The 20,734-nt window shown below is 40.1% G+C and overlaps 1 protein-coding gene across 4 annotated transcripts in view; it reads right to left on the bottom strand.

The window, feature by feature from the left end:
- Window positions 1-1,003: 1,003 nt before the first annotated feature.
- The window catches only part of gbf1 (golgi brefeldin A resistant guanine nucleotide exchange factor 1), a 59,553-nt gene continuing 39,822 nt past the window's right edge, over window positions 1,004-20,734 (bottom strand). For 2 of the 4 annotated variants that reach the window (XM_053621185.1, XM_053621186.1), the window contains exons 9-41: window positions 18,447-18,482; window positions 17,821-17,965; window positions 16,800-17,017; window positions 16,240-16,408; window positions 15,932-16,143; window positions 15,737-15,835; window positions 15,437-15,631; window positions 15,131-15,323; window positions 14,894-15,034; window positions 14,671-14,759; window positions 14,072-14,274; window positions 13,538-13,661; window positions 12,714-12,839; window positions 11,489-11,571; window positions 11,078-11,314; window positions 10,877-10,970; window positions 10,614-10,790; window positions 10,354-10,418; window positions 9,904-10,030; window positions 9,738-9,809; window positions 9,503-9,597; window positions 9,167-9,320; window positions 8,532-8,757; window positions 8,272-8,420; window positions 6,157-6,382; window positions 4,914-5,116; window positions 4,287-4,437; window positions 3,473-3,603; window positions 3,285-3,386; window positions 3,065-3,178; window positions 2,184-2,361; window positions 1,869-2,033; window positions 1,004-1,736 (exon numbers count right to left, since the gene is read on the bottom strand). In XM_053621185.1, coding sequence (XP_053477160.1) covers window positions 1,480-1,736; window positions 1,869-2,033; window positions 2,184-2,361; window positions 3,065-3,178; window positions 3,285-3,386; window positions 3,473-3,603; window positions 4,287-4,437; window positions 4,914-5,116; window positions 6,157-6,382; window positions 8,272-8,420; window positions 8,532-8,757; window positions 9,167-9,320; window positions 9,503-9,597; window positions 9,738-9,809; window positions 9,904-10,030; window positions 10,354-10,418; window positions 10,614-10,790; window positions 10,877-10,970; window positions 11,078-11,314; window positions 11,489-11,571; window positions 12,714-12,839; window positions 13,538-13,661; window positions 14,072-14,274; window positions 14,671-14,759; window positions 14,894-15,034; window positions 15,131-15,323; window positions 15,437-15,631; window positions 15,737-15,835; window positions 15,932-16,143; window positions 16,240-16,408; window positions 16,800-17,017; window positions 17,821-17,965; window positions 18,447-18,482 — 4,956 coding nt within the window. In that variant the 3' untranslated portion in view covers window positions 1,004-1,479. The remainder of the gene's footprint in view (window positions 1,737-1,868; window positions 2,034-2,183; window positions 2,362-3,064; window positions 3,179-3,284; window positions 3,387-3,472; window positions 3,604-4,286; window positions 4,438-4,913; window positions 5,117-6,156; window positions 6,383-8,271; window positions 8,421-8,531; window positions 8,758-9,166; window positions 9,321-9,502; window positions 9,598-9,737; window positions 9,810-9,903; window positions 10,031-10,353; window positions 10,419-10,613; window positions 10,791-10,876; window positions 10,971-11,077; window positions 11,315-11,488; window positions 11,572-12,713; window positions 12,840-13,537; window positions 13,662-14,071; window positions 14,275-14,670; window positions 14,760-14,893; window positions 15,035-15,130; window positions 15,324-15,436; window positions 15,632-15,736; window positions 15,836-15,931; window positions 16,144-16,239; window positions 16,409-16,799; window positions 17,018-17,820; window positions 17,966-18,446; window positions 18,483-20,734) is intronic. The other 2 variants (XM_053621187.1, XM_053621188.1) reach the window with 2 other exon arrangements.

The following is a 20,734-nucleotide window of genomic DNA, read 5'->3' as shown; positions in this document are numbered from 1 at the left end:
CATATTTGTATGTCATTCCTGTTGACTAAAGAATTACCTAAAATCCCTCCACTGCCACTTTCATTTTGGGTGGTGACCGTTTTTTGTCTGACACAAGGCAGTGGCATCCCTTAGTTAATGCAACTGATTTCTGAATGATTCTGAACTTCAGCAGCAAAAGACACCATCTTAATTACTCTAACTAAACACACAAGTTATGTCCTATTCTCATAACTGGGCGATACTTTCGGTGTTCAGCAACTTGATAGGAACCCAGTCAGCAAAAAATCCAGTAAGACCTGGAGCAAAAACTAGTCTTCTGTACACCTATTTTGGGATAACCAGTACAATAATAGAGCTCTTGAAGTTACAACTGATTTATAAAACAAAAAGTATTTGTCTTTACTAGATTTATAGTTCATATCCATTCCAAAGAATTTTCTTTTAATATATATATATTTTTGAAAAAAATGTGATCTTTAAACGAATTACACCAACATCAGAAATAGTAACACAACGTGACCCCAAAACTGTACTCAGTTCACAATCTCTTTAAGACCTATCAGGATTAAAAACAAAATAAAATAAAACCTGGCATGCAGATTTGTGTGGACAGCACATTCACCCATTTAATCCACCTCCGACAGGTTTGACTTAGAAACAAATCAGGAAATGTTCTACTTGTGGTGTTCACTGAACAAGTGGATCTCCTCTGTCTTTGGGCTCGATCTCAAGATAATGTATATTAATTACGTCTCACCAAAAAAAAACTACATTTTGACAGATATTTTCAAATGATGAAATGCAGGACAAACATTTCTGAAATTATCGTGGTCAGTGTACAACACAAGATAACTGTAAAAGTCTAAGAAAGCAAATATGTAAACATAAATTATGTTTGTTTAACGTTACTATACAGTTTAACGTATATTGAGTGGTGTGGAGAGTTAGTGCTAGATCCTTTTCTATCGTTTCGTTTTCCTGCAGTCTTTATACCCCAGAAATAAAACACTATTCAGTAAAGTTCATGCTGAATCTAAACCAAATAATTTACTGTTATATCTGTTCCAATAAATTTTAGGAATAGTGTAAGTCACTGCAGCTTCAATATATTACATCTGCACAAATGGGTAGAAATAGAAACCTGAATCAGTGTCATACCTGGTCCCATAACTGTAGGTCTGTCCTTCGTATTCCAGTTGCGCATTGCTAATCTGAATAAATATTTGTGCAAACTATATTAATAATGAAGGCTTGCATGATCAACAGCAGTGGGTGTAATATACCTTAGAGTGGACATGTTTTATGTGGGGAAATAAGGAGCATGTCAGCTGCACTTTCTCTCTCTTTGGCTCTCCATCACTCTTTCCAGGTCCTGGCCTTATGTAATGTATTCGGTTGTGCTGATGGTGAGGCAAGCATGTAAATGCAGAGAGAGAGCAGCAGCATGAGAGGGTCTCCAGTCCTCTTCTCAATGCTCAAGGACAATCCTTGCATGTCCTATTTGACCTCTGAAGTGTCCGCAGGTTCGGTTGGACGAGGCGCTGGAAGCAGGGGTACAGGCGATGTGGCTTCTATGAGGGCGGGATTTAGAATGATTGGCAGTGTCATGGGGGGCACGCCCACCTGCAGTGGAGAGGCTAGGGGCTGGAGTATTAGAGGAGATTGAGTGAGAGTGGGCGGGGAGTCACACGAGCTCTTAACTGGAGTGGGCATTGGAGTAGTGGAGGGGGGCACTGGAGATGATCTATCATTTCCTGTGAGAGTTAGAAAGAAAAGATCAGGTAAGCACACTTACTTTAACAGGGCACATCATGGTTACTCACTGTCTAGTTAACATGCATGGTGGGTCTGTATGTATGGAGTAGCAAGCATTATTCCAGGCTCACCATTGGCACTGGGTGTTTGTATTTCCTGAGGAGACGCAGGCCTGCTGGGGGTCTTTGGTTCTGTGGGGGCAGTTGGCACTGGTGCAGGGGATGGCACAGGAGGGGAAGATGGAGAATTGGGAACAGAAGTGGGAGCAGGTTCTACAGGAACATTGGGGACAGGTTCTGCACACAGTCAGGGTAATAATTAATTAAAGAGTGACTACTACAGTCAGAAAGACTCGGAATCCTTGAAAACCTGTAATCACATACACTCTAAAGACAGAGTGTATTATAGGCTGTGAGGTGAAACGTTGAAGCTCTGCATTATCATACCTGGCATGACAGCTTGTTTGAAAAGCTCCTCTCGGAGGTGGGGCAGGAAGCAGTCAATCCTCTCCCATGTGATCTCCCACAGATCAGAGTAGCCTGTACGCGAGTCTGCACTGTGGAAAATCCCAGCTGTGTCCATTACCAGCAGCATGTTCTTCAGAGACTCAGGGATTGCCTCCAACTGTACAGCAAAAAATGTATTACAGCATTTGTTTAACATTGATAACTTATTAGACTGTGATCTCTAAATGTAAATACTGGAAATTGTGAAGTTACTGATTATTTGTTGTGTTACCTAAAAAAAAAAAATCAATTAATACAAGTGTTATTTTCTTTGTAAATACTTACACTTATGGTACATTAATGCTGAAGATCATGGTTTGTTCATGTTAAGTAATGCATTATATAATGCAAGTTAACGAAACCTTAAAGTAAAGGGTTACTAATAAGGACTATGGAAAGTCTTCAGCTCACAACACAATAGACCAACTGCAGTACTAACAAGGCAGGACTAAGCTGGATTCTAAAAACAGGTGGCTGTGAAATATTATCTTCATCTCCATTCCAAGCTGTACAACGTACAAAACTAAAAATACTAAAAATGTATTTTTAACAAAGCAATTTATATATTATTTACTTCCTCTAAGAAAAAAGAATCTAGGGTGCATCTTGAACTCTACAGAGACCTTTTGCCCAGAAACATGGTATAGGTTGAATTAATCTTGTAATTTTACCTCACAGACACTGCATTTGAAATTAAAACAATGAGTACAATGACTCATTATTGTACTCCTTATTTGTACTCAAGTACCACAGACTGTATACTTACTGGCGTTATTGTGTGCAGTATAACATCAAAAATTATTACTGAGAGTGTTACTCACCAGTAGATCACTGGAGCCAGCATGCATGTATTTGTCCATGAAGTCTAGGATGGTAAGCCAGAGAGCAGCGAATGTGGGCAGAGAAAGCAGCGGCGAGAGATGCTGGAGGAACACCTGAGAAGGCCAAAGCACCAGACATCATTTAGCAGTTTCAAGCAGAAACCATCACACTCGCTTTCTATTTACAGGTTTGCTTCAGAAAATACTAAATCTACTAGACCTTGGAGAGCAGTGTGCAGGCTCTCATTCTAGTCTCCTCCATGCCCCCGACATCTGCTGGGCTGATGCTGTCTAAGAGCTTAGTCAGTAGCGGAAACAGGACCTGATATGAAAGGGGTTAAGCTCCGAGTCAGCATAAATGGGTGTTTGACTTGTATTTAACCATTGTGTCGCATATGACTGTCTCACCTTGTTGAAACAGGATTCCCACTCCACAGCATCCAATGTTTGCAGATCATGTACAAGTAGCGCCCTCTGGAGGTAAGTGAGAGCCTGCATCCGAACCTGCCTCCGAGCATCACAGCACAGCCAGGCCATACCTGCAAGGGGTCACATCAGTCTTTTATTCTGCTTATGCTGCAGGCTGTCACATACATATGCATACCAGTGAAATATTAACAAACACATTAACTCGAGAATGTGCTCCAGTCAGATAGCTGATTCATTGATTTGTATTTGGTTCAAATCTGTTAACATATCCATTTTAAAAAAAAAAGTTACTTTATCAATATTTTTCTAAAACCTAATTTAAAATGATGTATTGTGATGTCACAACTTAAGCTCCACAGCTCTGAAACCTCCAATCTGCATATTAGTACATGATGATGTGCTAACTGGAGGCTTTTAACATAAGAATCAGCATGCTCAACATTTTAGGATTTCTAAAGGGCATGTGGAAAGGTATCAAGATTCTCCCTTGACCATTTTAATTTTTGTCATCAAAAAATAATAAATGACTTATTACACAATAATGGTTTAAACTCACAATAATGGTTTAAAATTACACTTCATATGTACTTTAAGGGTTTTCTGTGTGTATTTAAATCTCTCTCAGACTAATGTCATAATGTGATTGAATGAAACAATTGAAGTGGCCTCAGCACTGAACAGGGAGAGGACAAAGCAATTTGCTACAATAAAAACTTGATGTGTGACTAGATGGCATAATACAGCTAAAGAAACTGACAAAATTTTGGTTTTGTAAGACTGTTGTAAGCTTGACCTTGGAGCAAAGGACACCAGCAGCTCGACCACAGTGTCTGAGAGTCAGCTTCAATCTTCTTTCCACTTGCCTCCAGATGGTGCTGTTCCTCTGCCCATGAGCTGTAGATACTTGCTGCCCGTGTGTGCAGTGTGTGCATCAGATCTAACAACTAGAGTGGAAGCGCTGAATTAACCATCAACAATACATGACCAGCAAACTGAAAAATATACAGATCCCCTTATCTGTTGATCAGCATGCATCTTTGTTTATATCCATGGGCAAATGTGATGCAGTGGACAGTGTGGAACAAAGGCAGGGGCAGAAATAGGCACAAGCTAATTATTCCAAAGGAAATGATAGTGATGAAGAGGTCTGAATAAGTTGTAATCTGTGTATTATTTTTCTGTAATTCATTTAATAGGCTACTTCATTAGCTTTGAATTTGCATTAAGCATTCAAATTAAAGAAAATACAGCGAAGTGTTTAGAGGATTAATCACCAGTTATTGTACCCATAAATTTGAGCAGAAATGGAAAAAGACCAACAAAGCAACACTCCTGCCCCAAAGGACCTCACCATCACACAAACCTACAGCAGCAGGCGTGTACACTGTAAAGGTAGTAGGGAAAGGGCTGCGGTACTTACGTCCTGACTAACCTGTAAAGACACCGTATGGTAGCTGGCTGGCACCCCCTCGTCTTCCTCATCGTCACTGTGGGAACGGGAGGGCCGCTGACTGGCAGGTTTAGCTCGTCGGGACACACCCTCCTTCTCCCGTGGCTTCTTCCGTAGCCGACTAGCTTTTGAGTCGTATTTGTGGCTCTTTTTTTTCTCATGGGTGCGATAACCTGTTTATGTCACAGGAACACAGTGAAAGAAAAGGAGTTAACAGACAGTTAAACCTCATTTTGTCAACAAGTCCTTCCTTCCTTTTCAATTATTTGACATAGGGTAACATCATCTTTTATCTTTCAACAGCCGTGCATGTCAGTAACAACATAGTTGCCTTGGAAATACATCAAAATATTTGTTTCTGTTTCCTGAAGTGCAGAAGACAAAGAACAACTATACTACATGTTTATAGCACTGTTTCCATTAGCTTTTTACATGTTAGAACTACACACTTTGATCAAGCTGCTTTCATAGTGAGCTTGTAAGCCCTGTTGACAGCAGGTATCTACAAAAGTGCATGGAGCCCTCTGATGAATAAGAAGCTCATGTCTAATCACAGAGCCAAAAAGTACTGAATGTCTTAACTAAGCCTGCTGAAGATAGCTGAATTGAAAAACTGTGGGATAAACGGACAGAGGGTATACAAGTCATGCAGTTAGATTGCCCCGAGTTAAATGACTCACCCTTAGAGCACAGCTTAAGATACCCAACCAAAGAGCTTCCAGGCACTGACACATCCAATTACAGTGCTATGGAACCGACACACACAAAGACTTCTTAATCCCAAAGGAGTCAATCTGCACATATGAGATCTGAAAAGGAGTCGATCTACACACAAGGCTTGCTATAGTGCTTTGCTTAAGTGAAAACTCGAGGAAACAGAATTATGATGTTCAGAGTAAGGCAGCACTAGATTTTAATATACTGTGTTGTGTTATATCCAAGATTTCTCTCAAGCAAGGCCACAAAATCCCCTGAAGTAACATATTTTAGAGGGATTCAAAGGGGGTTGAATAAAGGAGCAGGCATCAAAAAAACCTCCAATCACGATTCAAAGACTGCATTTGTTGTTTTGATGTCTATGTCTTAGCTAAACAGCTAGCATGGATGTGACCGCCAGTGCTGACATGTAGGTGATCATAGACACGATGACCACCTTGTCTTATGAGTGTGACAATAACAACCGAGATGAAGATGTGTCCTTGGGTACACTAACCTCCATTAAGACTGGCTTCCACAAACACTCGGATGGCTTTCACGCAAAGCTCAAAGTTCTCAGGTGTGACATGTGCAGCATCTCGTACAATAAAAGAGAGCGACTCCACAGACTTGATGAGGGACTTGGTATCATGCAGGCCCATGTCCTGACCCAAAGTTAAACTGTACTGGTTAATAAGAGGAGCAAGTGGTGCCTTACTGCTGTCCAGGTCATCCTTACCAACCTATCAAAAGACACAAACACAGTATATTAAATGTAGATGACGTACACCAAAGACATTTGGGTTTGAGATCACAAGATGAATGAGATGATGGTTCAGAATTTCAGCTTTCATTTCCTGATAGCTGCATCTAGATTTGTTAAACAACGTTTGGTGGCAGACCACCCAATTTTCATGTGAGCAGATAGTCTTATGGTAAATTAAACACCACTTAATATTTGGTTGAAAATCCCTTGCTTGCAATAAATTCAAGCCAGTGACCCCACTGACATTACGGAAATACAGTGATGTTCTTTTGTGATGCTTTTCCAGGCTTGTACTGCAGAGTATTAAAGTTGTTGTTTGATTTGGGTTTTTTTTTCCTCTTCAGTCTCCTCTTCAGGAGGTGAAATGCATGCTTGATTAGATTAAGGTCTGGTGGTTGACCAGTCCATCGACGACAATAATGATGTGGTAAAGAGTCTCACATGCCACTCATGTTAGCCAGTCTAAAACCTTCTACTTTTTTCTTATGATGAAGTCCTTTTTTGGGTTGGCAGTGTGTTGTGGGTCATTGTCTTGCTGCATGAGAAAGTTCCTCCCAGTTTGATTGGATGCATATCTCTCTGTAGGTTGGCAGACGGAATGGTTCTGTAGACTTCTGAATTCATTCTGCTGCTACCATCACAAGTTACATCATCAGTAAAGATTAGTGAGCCCTTTCCAGAAGCAGCCATGCAAACCCAAGCCATGACACTACCTCCACCATACTTGAACAATGAGCTTGTAATGTGTGGATCATAAGCAGATCCATTATTTCTCCACACATTTGCATTTCCACCACTTTGGTAGAGGTCAATGTTGGTTCCAGAACTTTTGTGGCTCTTGTGGTATGACCTTTATATTTGTGCTCTCAAAGTCTTCTTTGAACAGTGGATTGTGATACCTTCACCCCTGCCCTGTGGAGGTTGTTGGTGATGTAACTGACTGTTGCTTTTAGGTTTTTCTTCACAGCTTTCACAATGTTTCTGTCATCATCTGACGATGTTTTCCTTGGCTGACCTGTTCAGTGTCTGGTTTTTGGTACACCAGTGGTTTCTTTCTTTTTCAATACATTCCAAATTGTAGTATTGGCTATGCCCAATATTTGTGCAATTGCTCCGATTGATTTTCCCTCTTTTCTCAGCTTCACAATGGCTTGATTTTCTCCCATAGACAGCTCTCAGGTCTTCATGTTGGCTTACCCGTTTTAAACACAAATGCAGTCTTCACAGACGAATCACAGGGCTCGAACCAAGAGTACACATTCAGAGGTATTAATTGTTTAAACAATCACTATAACAGGGCACACCTGGGCAACAAGAAACACCTGTCAGTCACAAGTTCTAATATATTTGATCACTTGAGAAATAGGTGGGTTCAAACCCATGCTATGTTTCAAGTTGTTTTACACATCTAGATGTAAATAACCTGAAATGAAAGCTGAAATTCTGAGCTATCATATCACATTCCTCTTTTGATCTCAAACCCAAATGTCTTCAGTGTACAGCAAAAAAAAAAAAAATACTTTAAGAAGGGACTGTAGTTGTTTCCTTTGATCATTGGGAGCACCCAATCCTATAACATCATACCACTAGCGTTTTTTAGATTATTTCAGTTATACTGAAAATACTGATTGGGGCATTAAAGAAGTTTCATAAAAATAAAAAATAACATTTATAATGTAATAAATAAATAAATAAGTGGGGGGTGTCCCCTTGAAATGTACTGTAAATAATATTCAAGGCACATTTTTAGGAGGGAGATTCTGGCACAAATTGTCGTACAACAAATTAAAATACAAAAGTGGGATATCTATAGGAGGATATCTATCTAAAGGACAAGAAGTGGGTAGTGTTTTCTTCTGTACTCACCACTAGCCATCCCACTTCAACTTCAGTGGCAGAGCGGGATAATCTGGGCTTGTTGTGTTCAGTGTAAACCTCAGAGTCAGAGGTGTAGCCTCGGTCCAAAGTGACTTCACTCTGGTGGTATGAGCTCACTTCACTGTCAGACTGGGCACCTAGAGAACCCATGCATTTAAAATTCAGTTATCACCACACCATTACACGTTGGATCAGACTCTGATAAGATCTGAATCATTATCCAGCAATGTACAGAACATACTCTTTACCTGTGTCACTGTCAGGGCTGCTGCTGGTGACCTGCAGTGCAGCTGGAGGTTTGACTCCAGCACCGATGCACTCCAGCAGTGTAAAAAGAGTGTACCAGTCATCAGTGCAGTGGATGTTGGCAGCATTGGTTTTGAGCAGTTCGTGTAGACCATAGGCAACCTCTCGACTCACTCTGGACAACACGTGAGGCTTCATCATCAGGAGCAGGCGCAAAGAGAGCAGCACCTGTGCAAGAAGTTTTACGGCATAGGTTTAACTGATTTCACTCCTTTGCAGTAATTTTTGGCTTAAGTTTCCTTCAACATGTCTCTCACTGTGATATGGTAATAACATTAGCCTCAGTTTCATGCATGTCCCTACCTTGTCCGAATGACCACGTATTACCCAGTGTGTTTGTGTACGTGAGACTTAACGTCAAATGTTTGCTCTTCAACTGTTTTTTTTTTTTTTTTTTAAAATGACACCTGCTTAAGAATGTTTATAACCTAAAATGTAAGACAATGTAAATTTGAATTCTTGATACAGATTAAGGTCTTCAGTCATGCCCACGGTATTTTATGATTGTGTGTGTGTCTATGTGATAGAAACAGGTGTGTATGCTGTAGTTTTGCAGATAAAAAGTGTCTGGACCTACCTGTGAGCTGATGTCCTCTCGGCGCAGCAAGCGTATAGCAAGTCTCAGCAGTCCCACTACAGCTCTTTCCACCAGGAAGCAGCTCTCATTGGCATGCACACACAGGTGATACAAACGGGCACGCACAGTCTGCCACACACACGACACCCGGTCCCTGCAGGTACCCGGAAAACGTTGGACACAAGAAAAGTCATTTATTCTTTGCAATGCTTTAATTAGATCCAATCGCTTCATAGGAACTAACACATTACTTCATTAATCTTTTGGGAGTACAACAGTCAGAGAGGTAGTCTCTATGTAATAACACTTCCTTGAACATTTCAACAGTCACTGTACCTATTCTCTAGAACGATACGCAGCAGCATCTCTAGACAGAAAGCAGCATCTTCTTCATCATAGGTCTCTTCATCAGGAGTCACTGAGATAAGGGCCTGGAACAAATCGGTAAATCTATTATAAACACAGAGATCCCTATATACATAATCTTTTTGAGAAACTGTACAGTATACTGGTTTAAATCTTTCAATTTCATAGGCTGACGGAAAAAGTCAATGTAAGGAACAGGTCTCACCTTCATAAGCTCCTGCAGAGATTCCAGCTGTAGGAACTTGCTTTCTGTGATCAGCTTCTCAGGGTCACAATGCTGTCACGAGGAAAAAGCGAAAGAAAACTCAAGAACTGAGCCCCTCAGCAAAAAAATGAAGGGGAGATATTCTGTCTGTACAGTGTGCATATACCTTTATACAGAGCAGGGCAGACTGTTTGGCCTCCTGATTCTCAGTAGAGGGTCCTCGCTGTCCGGACTGCTCCGCTCCACCACTCAGTGTCAACCAATTAACAAAGCTTAATACAGCCGACTCTCCCCTGAGAAAGATGCAATCTTTAGTATTAATGTTCTGAAGCTGCAGTTATCACCAACAAAAACAACAAGACAGTATGTTGCAATTTTTTATTCATTATTTCTCAACCATAGCTTATAGTAAAACCTTACTATACTTATCGAGTAAAACCTAAGTAAAAAAAAGATTACAAATGTTCACTTTATTCCACAGCTTTGTTTGTAAATAGAATAACAGCTATTTTATTATGATCATAAAAACATATAGTTCCAAGTCCTCATTGTTTATTTCATAAGGCCTTTTTTTTCTTCTCCAAAATCCATTACAGGGATGTGAAATAAAATTGACCTATTTGCTGGCGTCTCCTCACGCTGTAGAGAAATCTTTCCATTAGGCTCTACGAAATCCTCAACCTTTGAAGAAAGCAGGAAATAGGAGATTGTTACTCTTGAAACAAGCTAAACGTTTCTATTATTATTAAATATGCCTTCCTGACAACTGATACCAGAGCAACAAACTTTTTTTAAAAAATCCAGAAAAAAAATTGTGCTACTTGTCTTGTTGCATTTACACAGAGTTCAAAGAATCCATGAGGATCCTTCTCTCACCTCTACCATGGATTTGGGTAAGAGCTCAGCCCTGAAGAGCTGCAGCATAGCCTCCATGATGTTCTTCCATCCCTCTCGCAAGATATCGCCATGCCGATGGGCGAGGTTAAACGTAGTCTTTGCTGCTATCTGAGCCTTGGCATTGCTACCAAAAACTGTGGGCAAGTTTTCTACAGACTGACAACACAAAATTCTTGGTCACAAATCCAACAGGAATGATCTTAAATGAAGAGCTAAGTGTGACAGACGGGCATTTTTCTTACCTCACTGTTGAGTGTGGTAAATTTGCAAAGGGAGATGATTAAATTATCAAAAACATCACTAAATCCATAGTGTGCTGATATCATTGCACATTTCCTGAAAGGGTTTAAAAAACAAACAAAAAAAAAACAGAACATTATTGTGTTGTAAACATCACTAATAGTCACTCTACAACGTGCCATCTTCCATTCTATAACATATACCTGAAGCCTGCAATGGCTTTTTGGATAATGGTGTCCTCTAAGCTCTTGTCAAACACGTATGAAAGGGCAGCGATTGTTGGGCCCCAGGTCATTGTGAACAGGTCGTGATCATAGCTGCCAGCAGGCACATAGAGGAAGATCCCCTCGGAAGTAGCCCCTCTGTGTAGCAACACACTCCACACATAGTTCTCCTTCACCAGGCCTTTCTGCTCATCAGGCATAACAATTTCTTCATTCCTGCAAAACAAAATCACACACAACCCAACAGTTTAATTTGAAAACACTACTTGGCTAATTGTACACTAAGGTGTGAGGTAACAAAGACTGAAGTACAACAATTTCAGCAAGCATTAAATTATTTAAAAAAACAAAACAAACAAACAAAAAAAAAGTGTGTCTTTGCAATCTTACTTGATGGCATTGTAGATGTCTTCCAGCATGTCCTGATCAAAATCAGTACCACCATTCACACCTTTCAGATTTTTCTTGAATTGCTACATTAAAGAAAAGGAAAAAAGGAAGAAACCGGTTAAAACCCCTTAATTCTTACTAACTGCAGAAACATCTCTTTCCTATCACCTTTCAAATCTAACAGTGGGCCTTAGGGTTACTGCTTCTGCTGTCCCTTAAGTGTTAGAGCTGGGCAGACCGGTCTAAAGCCAAACTCGATCCCAAATAAACACACACATCCGCTGCTGATTGATGGCGTTAGGCCACTGTTTTACTGCATGCCTTCTTAATGGCAGGTAAAACAAGGGAAAGCTAAGCTCCCTGGAGAGAGAGAGATGAACAGAAAGAGAAATAAACAGTGGTGTAAACAGGCAGAATGGGGGGAAGTGCCAGCTGGGCCTGTGTTGTTCCATAACGGAGCTTTGGTCCAGACATTTACTATAGCTGCCTCAGAGACGAGACAGCTGCACTCACACACGTCAGCCAAACAGCACTGCGACCTCTCAGCTTCAAGAGCTCCACTTTCACTTAGAACTCTGCTCCGACACTTATCCCTGAAGTATGCAGTGTGGGTATATCCCAGGACTAAATTCCAAGAGATTGTGATGCATTTTATATCCTTTGTAGATGGATTTTCATCATTAGTATGGTACTAAATTATTATTGACATGTGGGGCTAGAGTGAGAGGGAGAGTTGCCTGAAATGACATTGATGGGCTTTTATAAGAGCAGTCAGAGGTTCTAAGCTGTCTACACAGGTTGTCCATCAAACATGTGGGGTAGGGTAGTAAATATGAAGCAGCAATCATTAAAAGCTCACATTTTGTTGTCATCGATTCAAACAAAATTACAGCAAATGAGGTAGTCAAGGATTTTACTACATCAGCTGAGAAAGACGACAAGGAAAGACACGACAGTAATGTTGGGGAAGGTATAATTAGCAAAGCTGCAAGTTTTGAAAAGACTTCGAAGACATGTCACTCAACAAGTGTAGTAGAGCAGAATGACATCTTGCAAATAACATTTACCCTGTCTAGTAGCTCCACAGTTGCATAACATCTATTTACTCATTAAACCTATATGGCAAAGATATGAATGCACACCTCTAGAAAAAGCTATGTTAATGGTTTAGAGACATTTGTAATACTATACTGATACAGCAGTGTGCTGGAGATGCCAGACTCACCTCCACAGTCATGGGGATATTCTGCTTGCGAACGTTGTGGTTGTGTTGATCCGTGTTCAACATAATGACCGCGTAGGCCAAAGCGAAACCAGCATCGTTTGACAAGAAGGGATTCCCATTTACTTTCTGCACATGGAGAACAGAGCAATACGATAGGGATAGAAAAGAAACCTTTAATAATTCTAGTAAGAGTAGAAACAACTTAATAGAGCACGGAATATAAATAGTTCACAACGACATGTCCAAGACCTACTTCCTCTCAAAAGGTCAAAGAGTCAATCTTTTCCTGTTACGATAAGCTGATGTAAAGGGGAAGGGCACAAACCTGTTGTACCTATTCTGTACGAAATGAGCTCATCTGTTTTTTTTCAGACTGAGACTAAAAAAAAAAAAAAAAAAAAAAAAAAAAAGACATTACTATGAATACTTTCCAGGTCACACGGAGAGCACAACCAAGCTTATTTAAGGAGTGTGTTCTAAATGTTCCCTTTCTTTGGTTTAGCTTCATCTGCTACTGCAGGGCAGATCGATTATGTCACAAGTCATGCTGCAACATTTTCCTCATCCCTGATAACCTGCATGACTAATGTGCCTGTCCTTTATCCATACTGGTTTGCTGTTCCACAGTCGCTAATTACCTGATGATAGGGCCAGTTGGTGATCCGGATTGACTTAGCATGTGGTAATGGAAGAAGTGGTGTGTGTGTCCTAGTAATTGTGTGCTAGTGAGACAGCAGTCTACACTCTATTTGCAGTGTGTGTGTGTGTGTGTGTGTGAGACTGTGTCCCTGCCAAGGTGAATGTGTGTATGCCAGCTGACTCACATGCCAGTTGTCAGTGAAGGTCTCCAAGAGCCGATGAATGACCGGCGCTTCGCCAGGAAGTCGGAAAGCCTCTAGATACAAACGCAGTGCCTCGTCTATACGCAGCCCTTGGAAAGCGAATGTGCTGCAAAGAAAGAAGGATTACATTACGTATATCATATACGTATATATACGTACATTGTAACACCTTGAGAGACTGATTATATTTTCTTCGCATTCGCCTACAGAAGTGATATGGCAAATCAGTGTAAAATAAACACAATCTTGTGGAAATGTGTCTTAAGATCCAACTTAGAAAGTATAATATCACAACAGCAGAGGGCAGCACACTCATCAGCAATATTTCTTTAAACTGAAGTGCAGCTATAACAATGTGTTTAAAAGGCAAGTACCTTGCTGTTAATTATCTTATTTTAACTGCTAAACTTGAATATAAAGGATAGCCTGAAATAAACTGCAATATACTAAAAACCGGTCAGATTAGGAGCATCCACTAGAACCAGAAGTCAAAGTACATCTTAAAAGAACTCTTACTTGACAAAACTGTCGAGCAACTCAGTGTTGCTCCTTTCACTGATGAATTCTCCAATCATCTTCTTGTCCAGTCGGGGGTTTTCTCTAAGCCACTGAGCCACCTCATTGGTGTCCATTGGGCTACTCAGAAGGCCTTTTTCCTGCAGAAACTGGATACCCTTCTTAGGCTTCTGATTGAACTGCTCTGTGCCTGTGATGAGAAGCTACAAATACGGAGCAAAAGCATTACGCTGCTCATACCTGTTCACCAGCAGTCTGACACTTTCATGTTTGCTTACTCGCCCGAGGTTAAAAAATAAATAAAAATCACTTGAAGTCACTCAGCACTTTTCTGAAATCGTTTTAAAACATTCTAAGCACTCCACTGCAACGAAACAAACGCAGCCATATTCCACCCATGTCGCAGCTGCTTCTCAAAAGGATTACGTGTAAAATATGAGCTGGTGGTTGAAAATATCCTTATACCCCACTACTTAAGTGATACAAATATCCTCCATATAAGCAGGTGACTTAATTGTGCAACCTATTTATACACCATTAGGCTTGTTTATGCTGTCTGTTAAGCTGAATATTCTGTGAAATCTCAAGAACTCCGTTACCTTTTTCTTCGTTTTGATGCTCATCAGTTCCTGGGAGTCTGGAAGGCAACTGGTGAAACGCTGTGGCTTTTTAGGGCTTTTCTTTTCAGCTGAAATATTTTGGAAGAGAAAAAAGAAAGAGAAATGGGAAAAACTTTTTTTATTATACCACTGCCAAACAAAAAGGTTAATATAACTATTGTGTTCATTCTTATGCAAATGCATTATTTAAATGATACAGTACCTGAATCGGTCTCCTCCTGGTCTTGTCTACCCAGTCTCATCTTTTCAGCCATGAGATGTCCACTGGTTGGAAGGCATGTTGATGACACTCCAGACTCCACTGCAGTCTGTCCATTTGAACCAAACAAAGCCTTGCCGGTCTCTGTAGGTCAAAGGGATGGGAAAAAGGAAAAGCTGAGCAATACCTGAGCAAATACTCGATGACTATTGAAAATCAGCACACTGGTCATCATCAAACCTGTTAATGAATCTGTGGTACTGTCAACAGTGGTATCTCCGTCAGCTGATAAAGTTTCTGAATGCTCTTGCTCAGCAGCCCTGTCCATCACTTTGACCTGACAATGGGCCTCTGTGCTGTCTATTACAGTTAATAGGGCTTCAAGTGATAGGAGATGAGTTGTGTAGAGCTGACCAGAGACTGGAAAAGCATTCTGCAAAATAGTAGATCAAATCAGTCATCAAATCAGCTGTTTTTAAAATGAACTTTTCAAGTTGCTGCTCGATGCTGATCAGTCATCTAGAAATTGAGGTTGAGATGGATCACCTTGGAGAGCAGCTTTGTGAGGTCCTCGAAAAGGTTGGAACAGTAGAAATCACAGTCATAGTTAATATAGAGCTCGGTCACAAAGCTCGGGATTCTCCACAGCTGCACGATCGCCTCAAGGGCCATTTCCTTCATTTCATAGGGCATCTTTGGGTTCTCTGAGGTAATGATGTCCATTAACTTCTTCAAATAAATCTACAAGACACAGAGCTAATTAGCTATTTCACACAATACCAAATATACGTTACATTTGAACAAATTTCAATCTAGAAATTTGTATTTGTGCCAATGTTCACATACCTCAAGCTGAAATTTGAGATGTCCACGCATGCTCTCAAACAGCAGAAAGCAGACTCGTAAGGAAGCAGCATACAAATTCATTCGGTCTTCACTTAATAACTACAAAACAGAGCTCCACGTTATTGAATTATTTTTACCCTATGTAAAAAATACATACAAAAAGCACACAAGAAAATCCACATAGAAAATGTCTACCTGTATGAGATGTCTGCAGAGCTCATCTTTGACTAGGACCAGCAGTGACTGGTAGGGAGCGATGTGTGTGGCCTCCAGAGCCACATTGAGCAGCTGCAAACCCATGTGCTTCATCACATCGGAGTTGTGGCGGTCATGAGGGTTGGTGAGAGAAATGAGAAAGCGGAAAAGCTCTCTCAGACATGGGAGTCCATATGGGATCAGCGCTGCACCTGACGGAAATGGAACGTCGCAGGCACGTTTTAGGAAACACTGGGCTTATTTACTAAATTTTTAATCAGACTGCATAAAACAGAATACAACTGTACCCTCTCTCTGGGTAGACTGAGTGAAGCGCACTCCTCTGGGATTTACATAGTCCATGTCATGCACAGATGCAGAGTCAGACTGATCTACTAATAAGTCTCGGTCCTCCAGCACCTCAGGAATGGACTCTACTGAGGCAGACTGAGTACGTTCTACCTGTCTACCCTCACTCTGTCAACAAAACATAACACAGACAATTCTCAGTAATTATCACAAAAGAAAAAAGACAACAATATTCAACAGGAATGATATTAAAACATAGCATGACCTGACAGGAAGTACATGTACACTTCCTGGCTATCTGACAAAAGCTAAAACATATTTAAGAACATCAATAATAGCACATGTCTACAACACAGCAGCATATTATTTCCATTATACTGTATATTATAGTCATGTTGTCCAAAACAGGCAGATTCAGCCCTGGCGCTGCTATATATTAAATTTATATATATTATATATTTTATATATATATATATATATATATATATATATATATATATATATATATATATATATATATATATACACACACACACACACACACACACTAGAGTTTTACCTGTGTGTCAAGCATGCTAGCATCAGTGGAGGCTGCTATGCTGGGAGTGGTGGCTGTGGAGCAGCTCTCCAGGTCTGTGAGGTCTTCTTTAGATGTGGTTTTAGAGCAGTTGGACAGTCCACTGTCTGTAGTAGGGCTGGAGATGGAGGAAGCTGCACTATCAGAAACAGGCAGCACTGCCATACCATCACCTTGTTGATCAATAAATGGCACTCCACCTAGAGACACACAGATGAAAAATTATCACTTTATAACCGTGTCTGTAAAGTTGCATTTCTGAATTCCCAAGGTACCTTGTGGTTTATTGTTCGTCTTCTCTCAGACACCTGATTCTGCTCCATGTATATGATGCATTGCTTTACACGAGTTAAAGCAGAAAATCCCTACTAAAAAATTTTTTTTATTTTCAAATAGGACTGGCACCTGAACATTTGCCAATTACACAGGAAAAATTACAATCACCACCTGACGGTTACCAGAATCCATTCTATCCCTCACGAACAGTGCTGTCTCTTTCATACTACGGCCCACACATACTATGACACCTGAATAACAAGATGTGGGGGGGGGGGGGGGGGGAGTGTAACGCATAAGTAGATGTATATTGCATGTTAACTAAAGGCCAATGCACACAGGCCATGTAACTGATAGATAAAAAATTGTTTCTGCAGTTTGTTTGGATGATCAAACAAATTATAAAAACAGGCCAAAACCACATGACCTTAATTACTAAAGAAGTCTAAAAACTTCTTTAGTTTGTGCATTTTCTAATGTGGGCTGTTAACTTGTCTATTAACAATGTTTTCTCTTTCTCTGATTTTTAAGTAGTCTTTGGGACTACTGCATACCATTTTTAGGGCTCTGTGAAGTAAAAGCACAATTCCTTAAGGAAATAAATGGGCACTTGCTGCCCTCGATGATGAAGACCCTTGACAATGAATATACAATGAGTCTTTCACTATTCATTAGACAAACAAAACTCAGTGCAAGATAGCTGATAGTGTATGAGCTAAGGGTTTACCAGAGAGGTTGTTGCTGAGAGTGCTGAGCTGGGCCTGGTCTATCTGTCCTGAGGGGCTGCGCACCATGTGACGAGAGGGACGAGGAGAACGCTTTTGTTTCTTCCACTTGGATGATTCGGTCATTCCACCAGCACGCATCTTCAGCTAAAAAGCAGACAAAATTAAAGTACAGGCCCTGAAAACCAAAGAATGACAAAAGTTTCATCTGGAACTCATTCCACATGCACTTGTTAAGATGCACATTATGTCAAACAAGCTCTGTGTAGATGGGAGTCCTCTGATGATGGCATAACTTGCATATGTAAGACAGGAAGTGACAAGGTAGAGCAGATGAACATGCAAAGATAAAATCCTAACATGTAAAACCTTATCAAGGACTCATCTTTTCACTGAGATATATTCAGTCTAGAAAGTTACACAAATTCAAAGTTACAGTGACACACCATCTTTGAAGAGCCACACCATGAAAGAACCTGCTATATAAAGCCTGCCTATTTGTCTTTTTGATATACAATAAAAGATATCATTCACATTCAATAGCAGAAAAACTGGAAAATCATGGGTCAGGAAGGAGATAGGATGGAGGAAGATATATTGATCATTGACTGCAAACTCTTCTCCTTACCTGGACTCGTTTGTTTTTCCATAAGATATTGTAAGCCTCAGGAGAGAAGGGGCATGCCCCAGGATTAGTGATGAACACATTACACATGCAGACAATACAGAAGCATGACAGCAGAGTGCACTACACCATGCACAGGGCTGACGCTGACACACACACACACACACACACACACACCTAATCAAATATGAAGATCTCCATTTATATATATTCCATATACTACATACTGAAACACACATGCAACTCCTATGAAGGCATGTATGACTCTTCATAAAATAACCTGTCAGACACCCTCACAAACACACAGAAGGCAACCTAATGCATTTGTAGAACATCTAAGAGGGGTATTACATACTGCAGACAAACACTCATCATGTGCAGGCTAAGACGTACATATATAGAGATATAGAGAGAGTGAGATATATACATACACACGCGTGCGTCACACACACAATCATGTGAAAAAAAATAAGCACACCCCATGGATATTGTTGGCTTTTTGGACATATTTGGACAAGCAAACATTTGATCCTCTTTGAAACAGTGCCTATTAATAAAGTTGATGTACTTGAACAAAACCACAAGGAAAATTTGTTTTTACAATCATTTATTCAACAGATGTGATATTCTTCTGTGGAAAAAGTAAGTACACCCTCAGAAGATAGTTTTGCCCCCTCTAGGAGGTCCACTTTCAGTTTAACTTTCAAACAGATGGCCTCACATTATGTACAAGCTCTCTTAGATATGACACAGAATTACCAGTGGGATCAATGAATACAAGATGTCCAGTCCCTGAAGCAGTGAAGCAACCCCAAACCAGAACATTTCCACCACTGTGCTTCACAGTTGGTATGAGGTGCTTCTCCTGAAAAGCTGTCTTTGGTCACCACCAAACATGTCTGCTGTTACAGTGGCCAAACAGCTCTATTCGTCTGTCCAAAGCACATTATTCCAAAAAGCCTGGTCTCTGCCTGTATGCTCATCGGCAAACCATAGTCTTGCTCTAATGTCCTTTTTAGACAGCAAAAGCTTTTTCCTGGCATGCCTCCCATGCAGGTCAACTTTGTGCAATCTTTTTCTGACTGTAGAAGCATGCACTTTGACACCAACAGTTGCAAGGCATCCCCAACTTTTTTTCTGAAGGTCTTATAGAACTCTTTAGATCTTGGCATGATGACACCACATACCTCAATAACAAAGGGAACACCAGACAGTAGATATGACAGGGGTATAAATAAGACAGGTTCCACCTGCACTCTCTAAGCAGGTTCTGATCACTGGCACACGATCTTGAACACCTGATTCTAATTTTATGGATTTGAAGCTGTGATGTAGGGATGTACTTACTTTTTCCATGTGAATGCTCTGTTTTTTGTTCATTTAAATTGTGAAAATTACTACAAAATGTCAAGTGTATGTGTCATTTGATACCTCTAACAACTTTATTAATAGGCACTGTTTCAAAGAGGACCAAAGGTTTGCTTGTTCAAAGAATGCAACAATTTCCATGGGGTGTACTTATTTTTTCACATAACTAATATTTATATATATATATATATATATATATATATATATATATATATATATATATATATATATATATATATATATATCATTATGTACATGTTATGCGTATTCAGAAAAAAGTTTTTTTTTTCCCGTGAAAACTGTTGTTTATGCCCACATGCTAATATGGGTACTATTGCTGTAACAGTGGTTTTCATCTTCTATCATCAATTCACAGACAGTGTGAACCAAAGAGCCACAAATATCAGGGTGATGCAAGCAATCCTGTTAACTAGTTAAACCTGGTTTAATGTGTACTTCAGACTTCATATCACATATTTAAGTATTACTGTATTATAATACTATCTAGAATATCTGACACATTATTGCCATTGGCATCAGCACATTACGTTGATCATTTTAGTACTCATTATTTTAAGCATTTTACTTTTGAATTACAATTTAATGTTGCTACAGCATTTGTTATTTAGAATGTACTTCAAAAAACCCATGCAGTCACTGCTTTAAGCCATGCCTCCCAATGTATTTAAATGCACTAGCTGTGGCCCAATCATTACTCCCACTTTATATAAACAAAAAGTACCCTGTCTAAACCACTCTGATTGGGGTTTCTAGGGTGAACTGCATGAATAAGATCTTGTCTGTCCAGGATACAGCCTGGGATCTGTAGAAAAGAACCAGCACAGAAAGGTACTATGGGAAAGGAAAAGAGACACACTGCATCACAGCAATAGGAAGGAAATGTGGGTCTCTCAAAAAATATG

The sequence above is a fragment of the Ictalurus furcatus genome, chromosome 3 (assembly GCF_023375685.1).
Source record: "Ictalurus furcatus strain D&B chromosome 3, Billie_1.0, whole genome shotgun sequence".
In the NCBI taxonomy this organism is placed as follows: Eukaryota; Metazoa; Chordata; class Actinopteri; order Siluriformes; family Ictaluridae; genus Ictalurus; species Ictalurus furcatus.
This window is presented reverse-complemented; position numbering and strand designations above follow the sequence as displayed.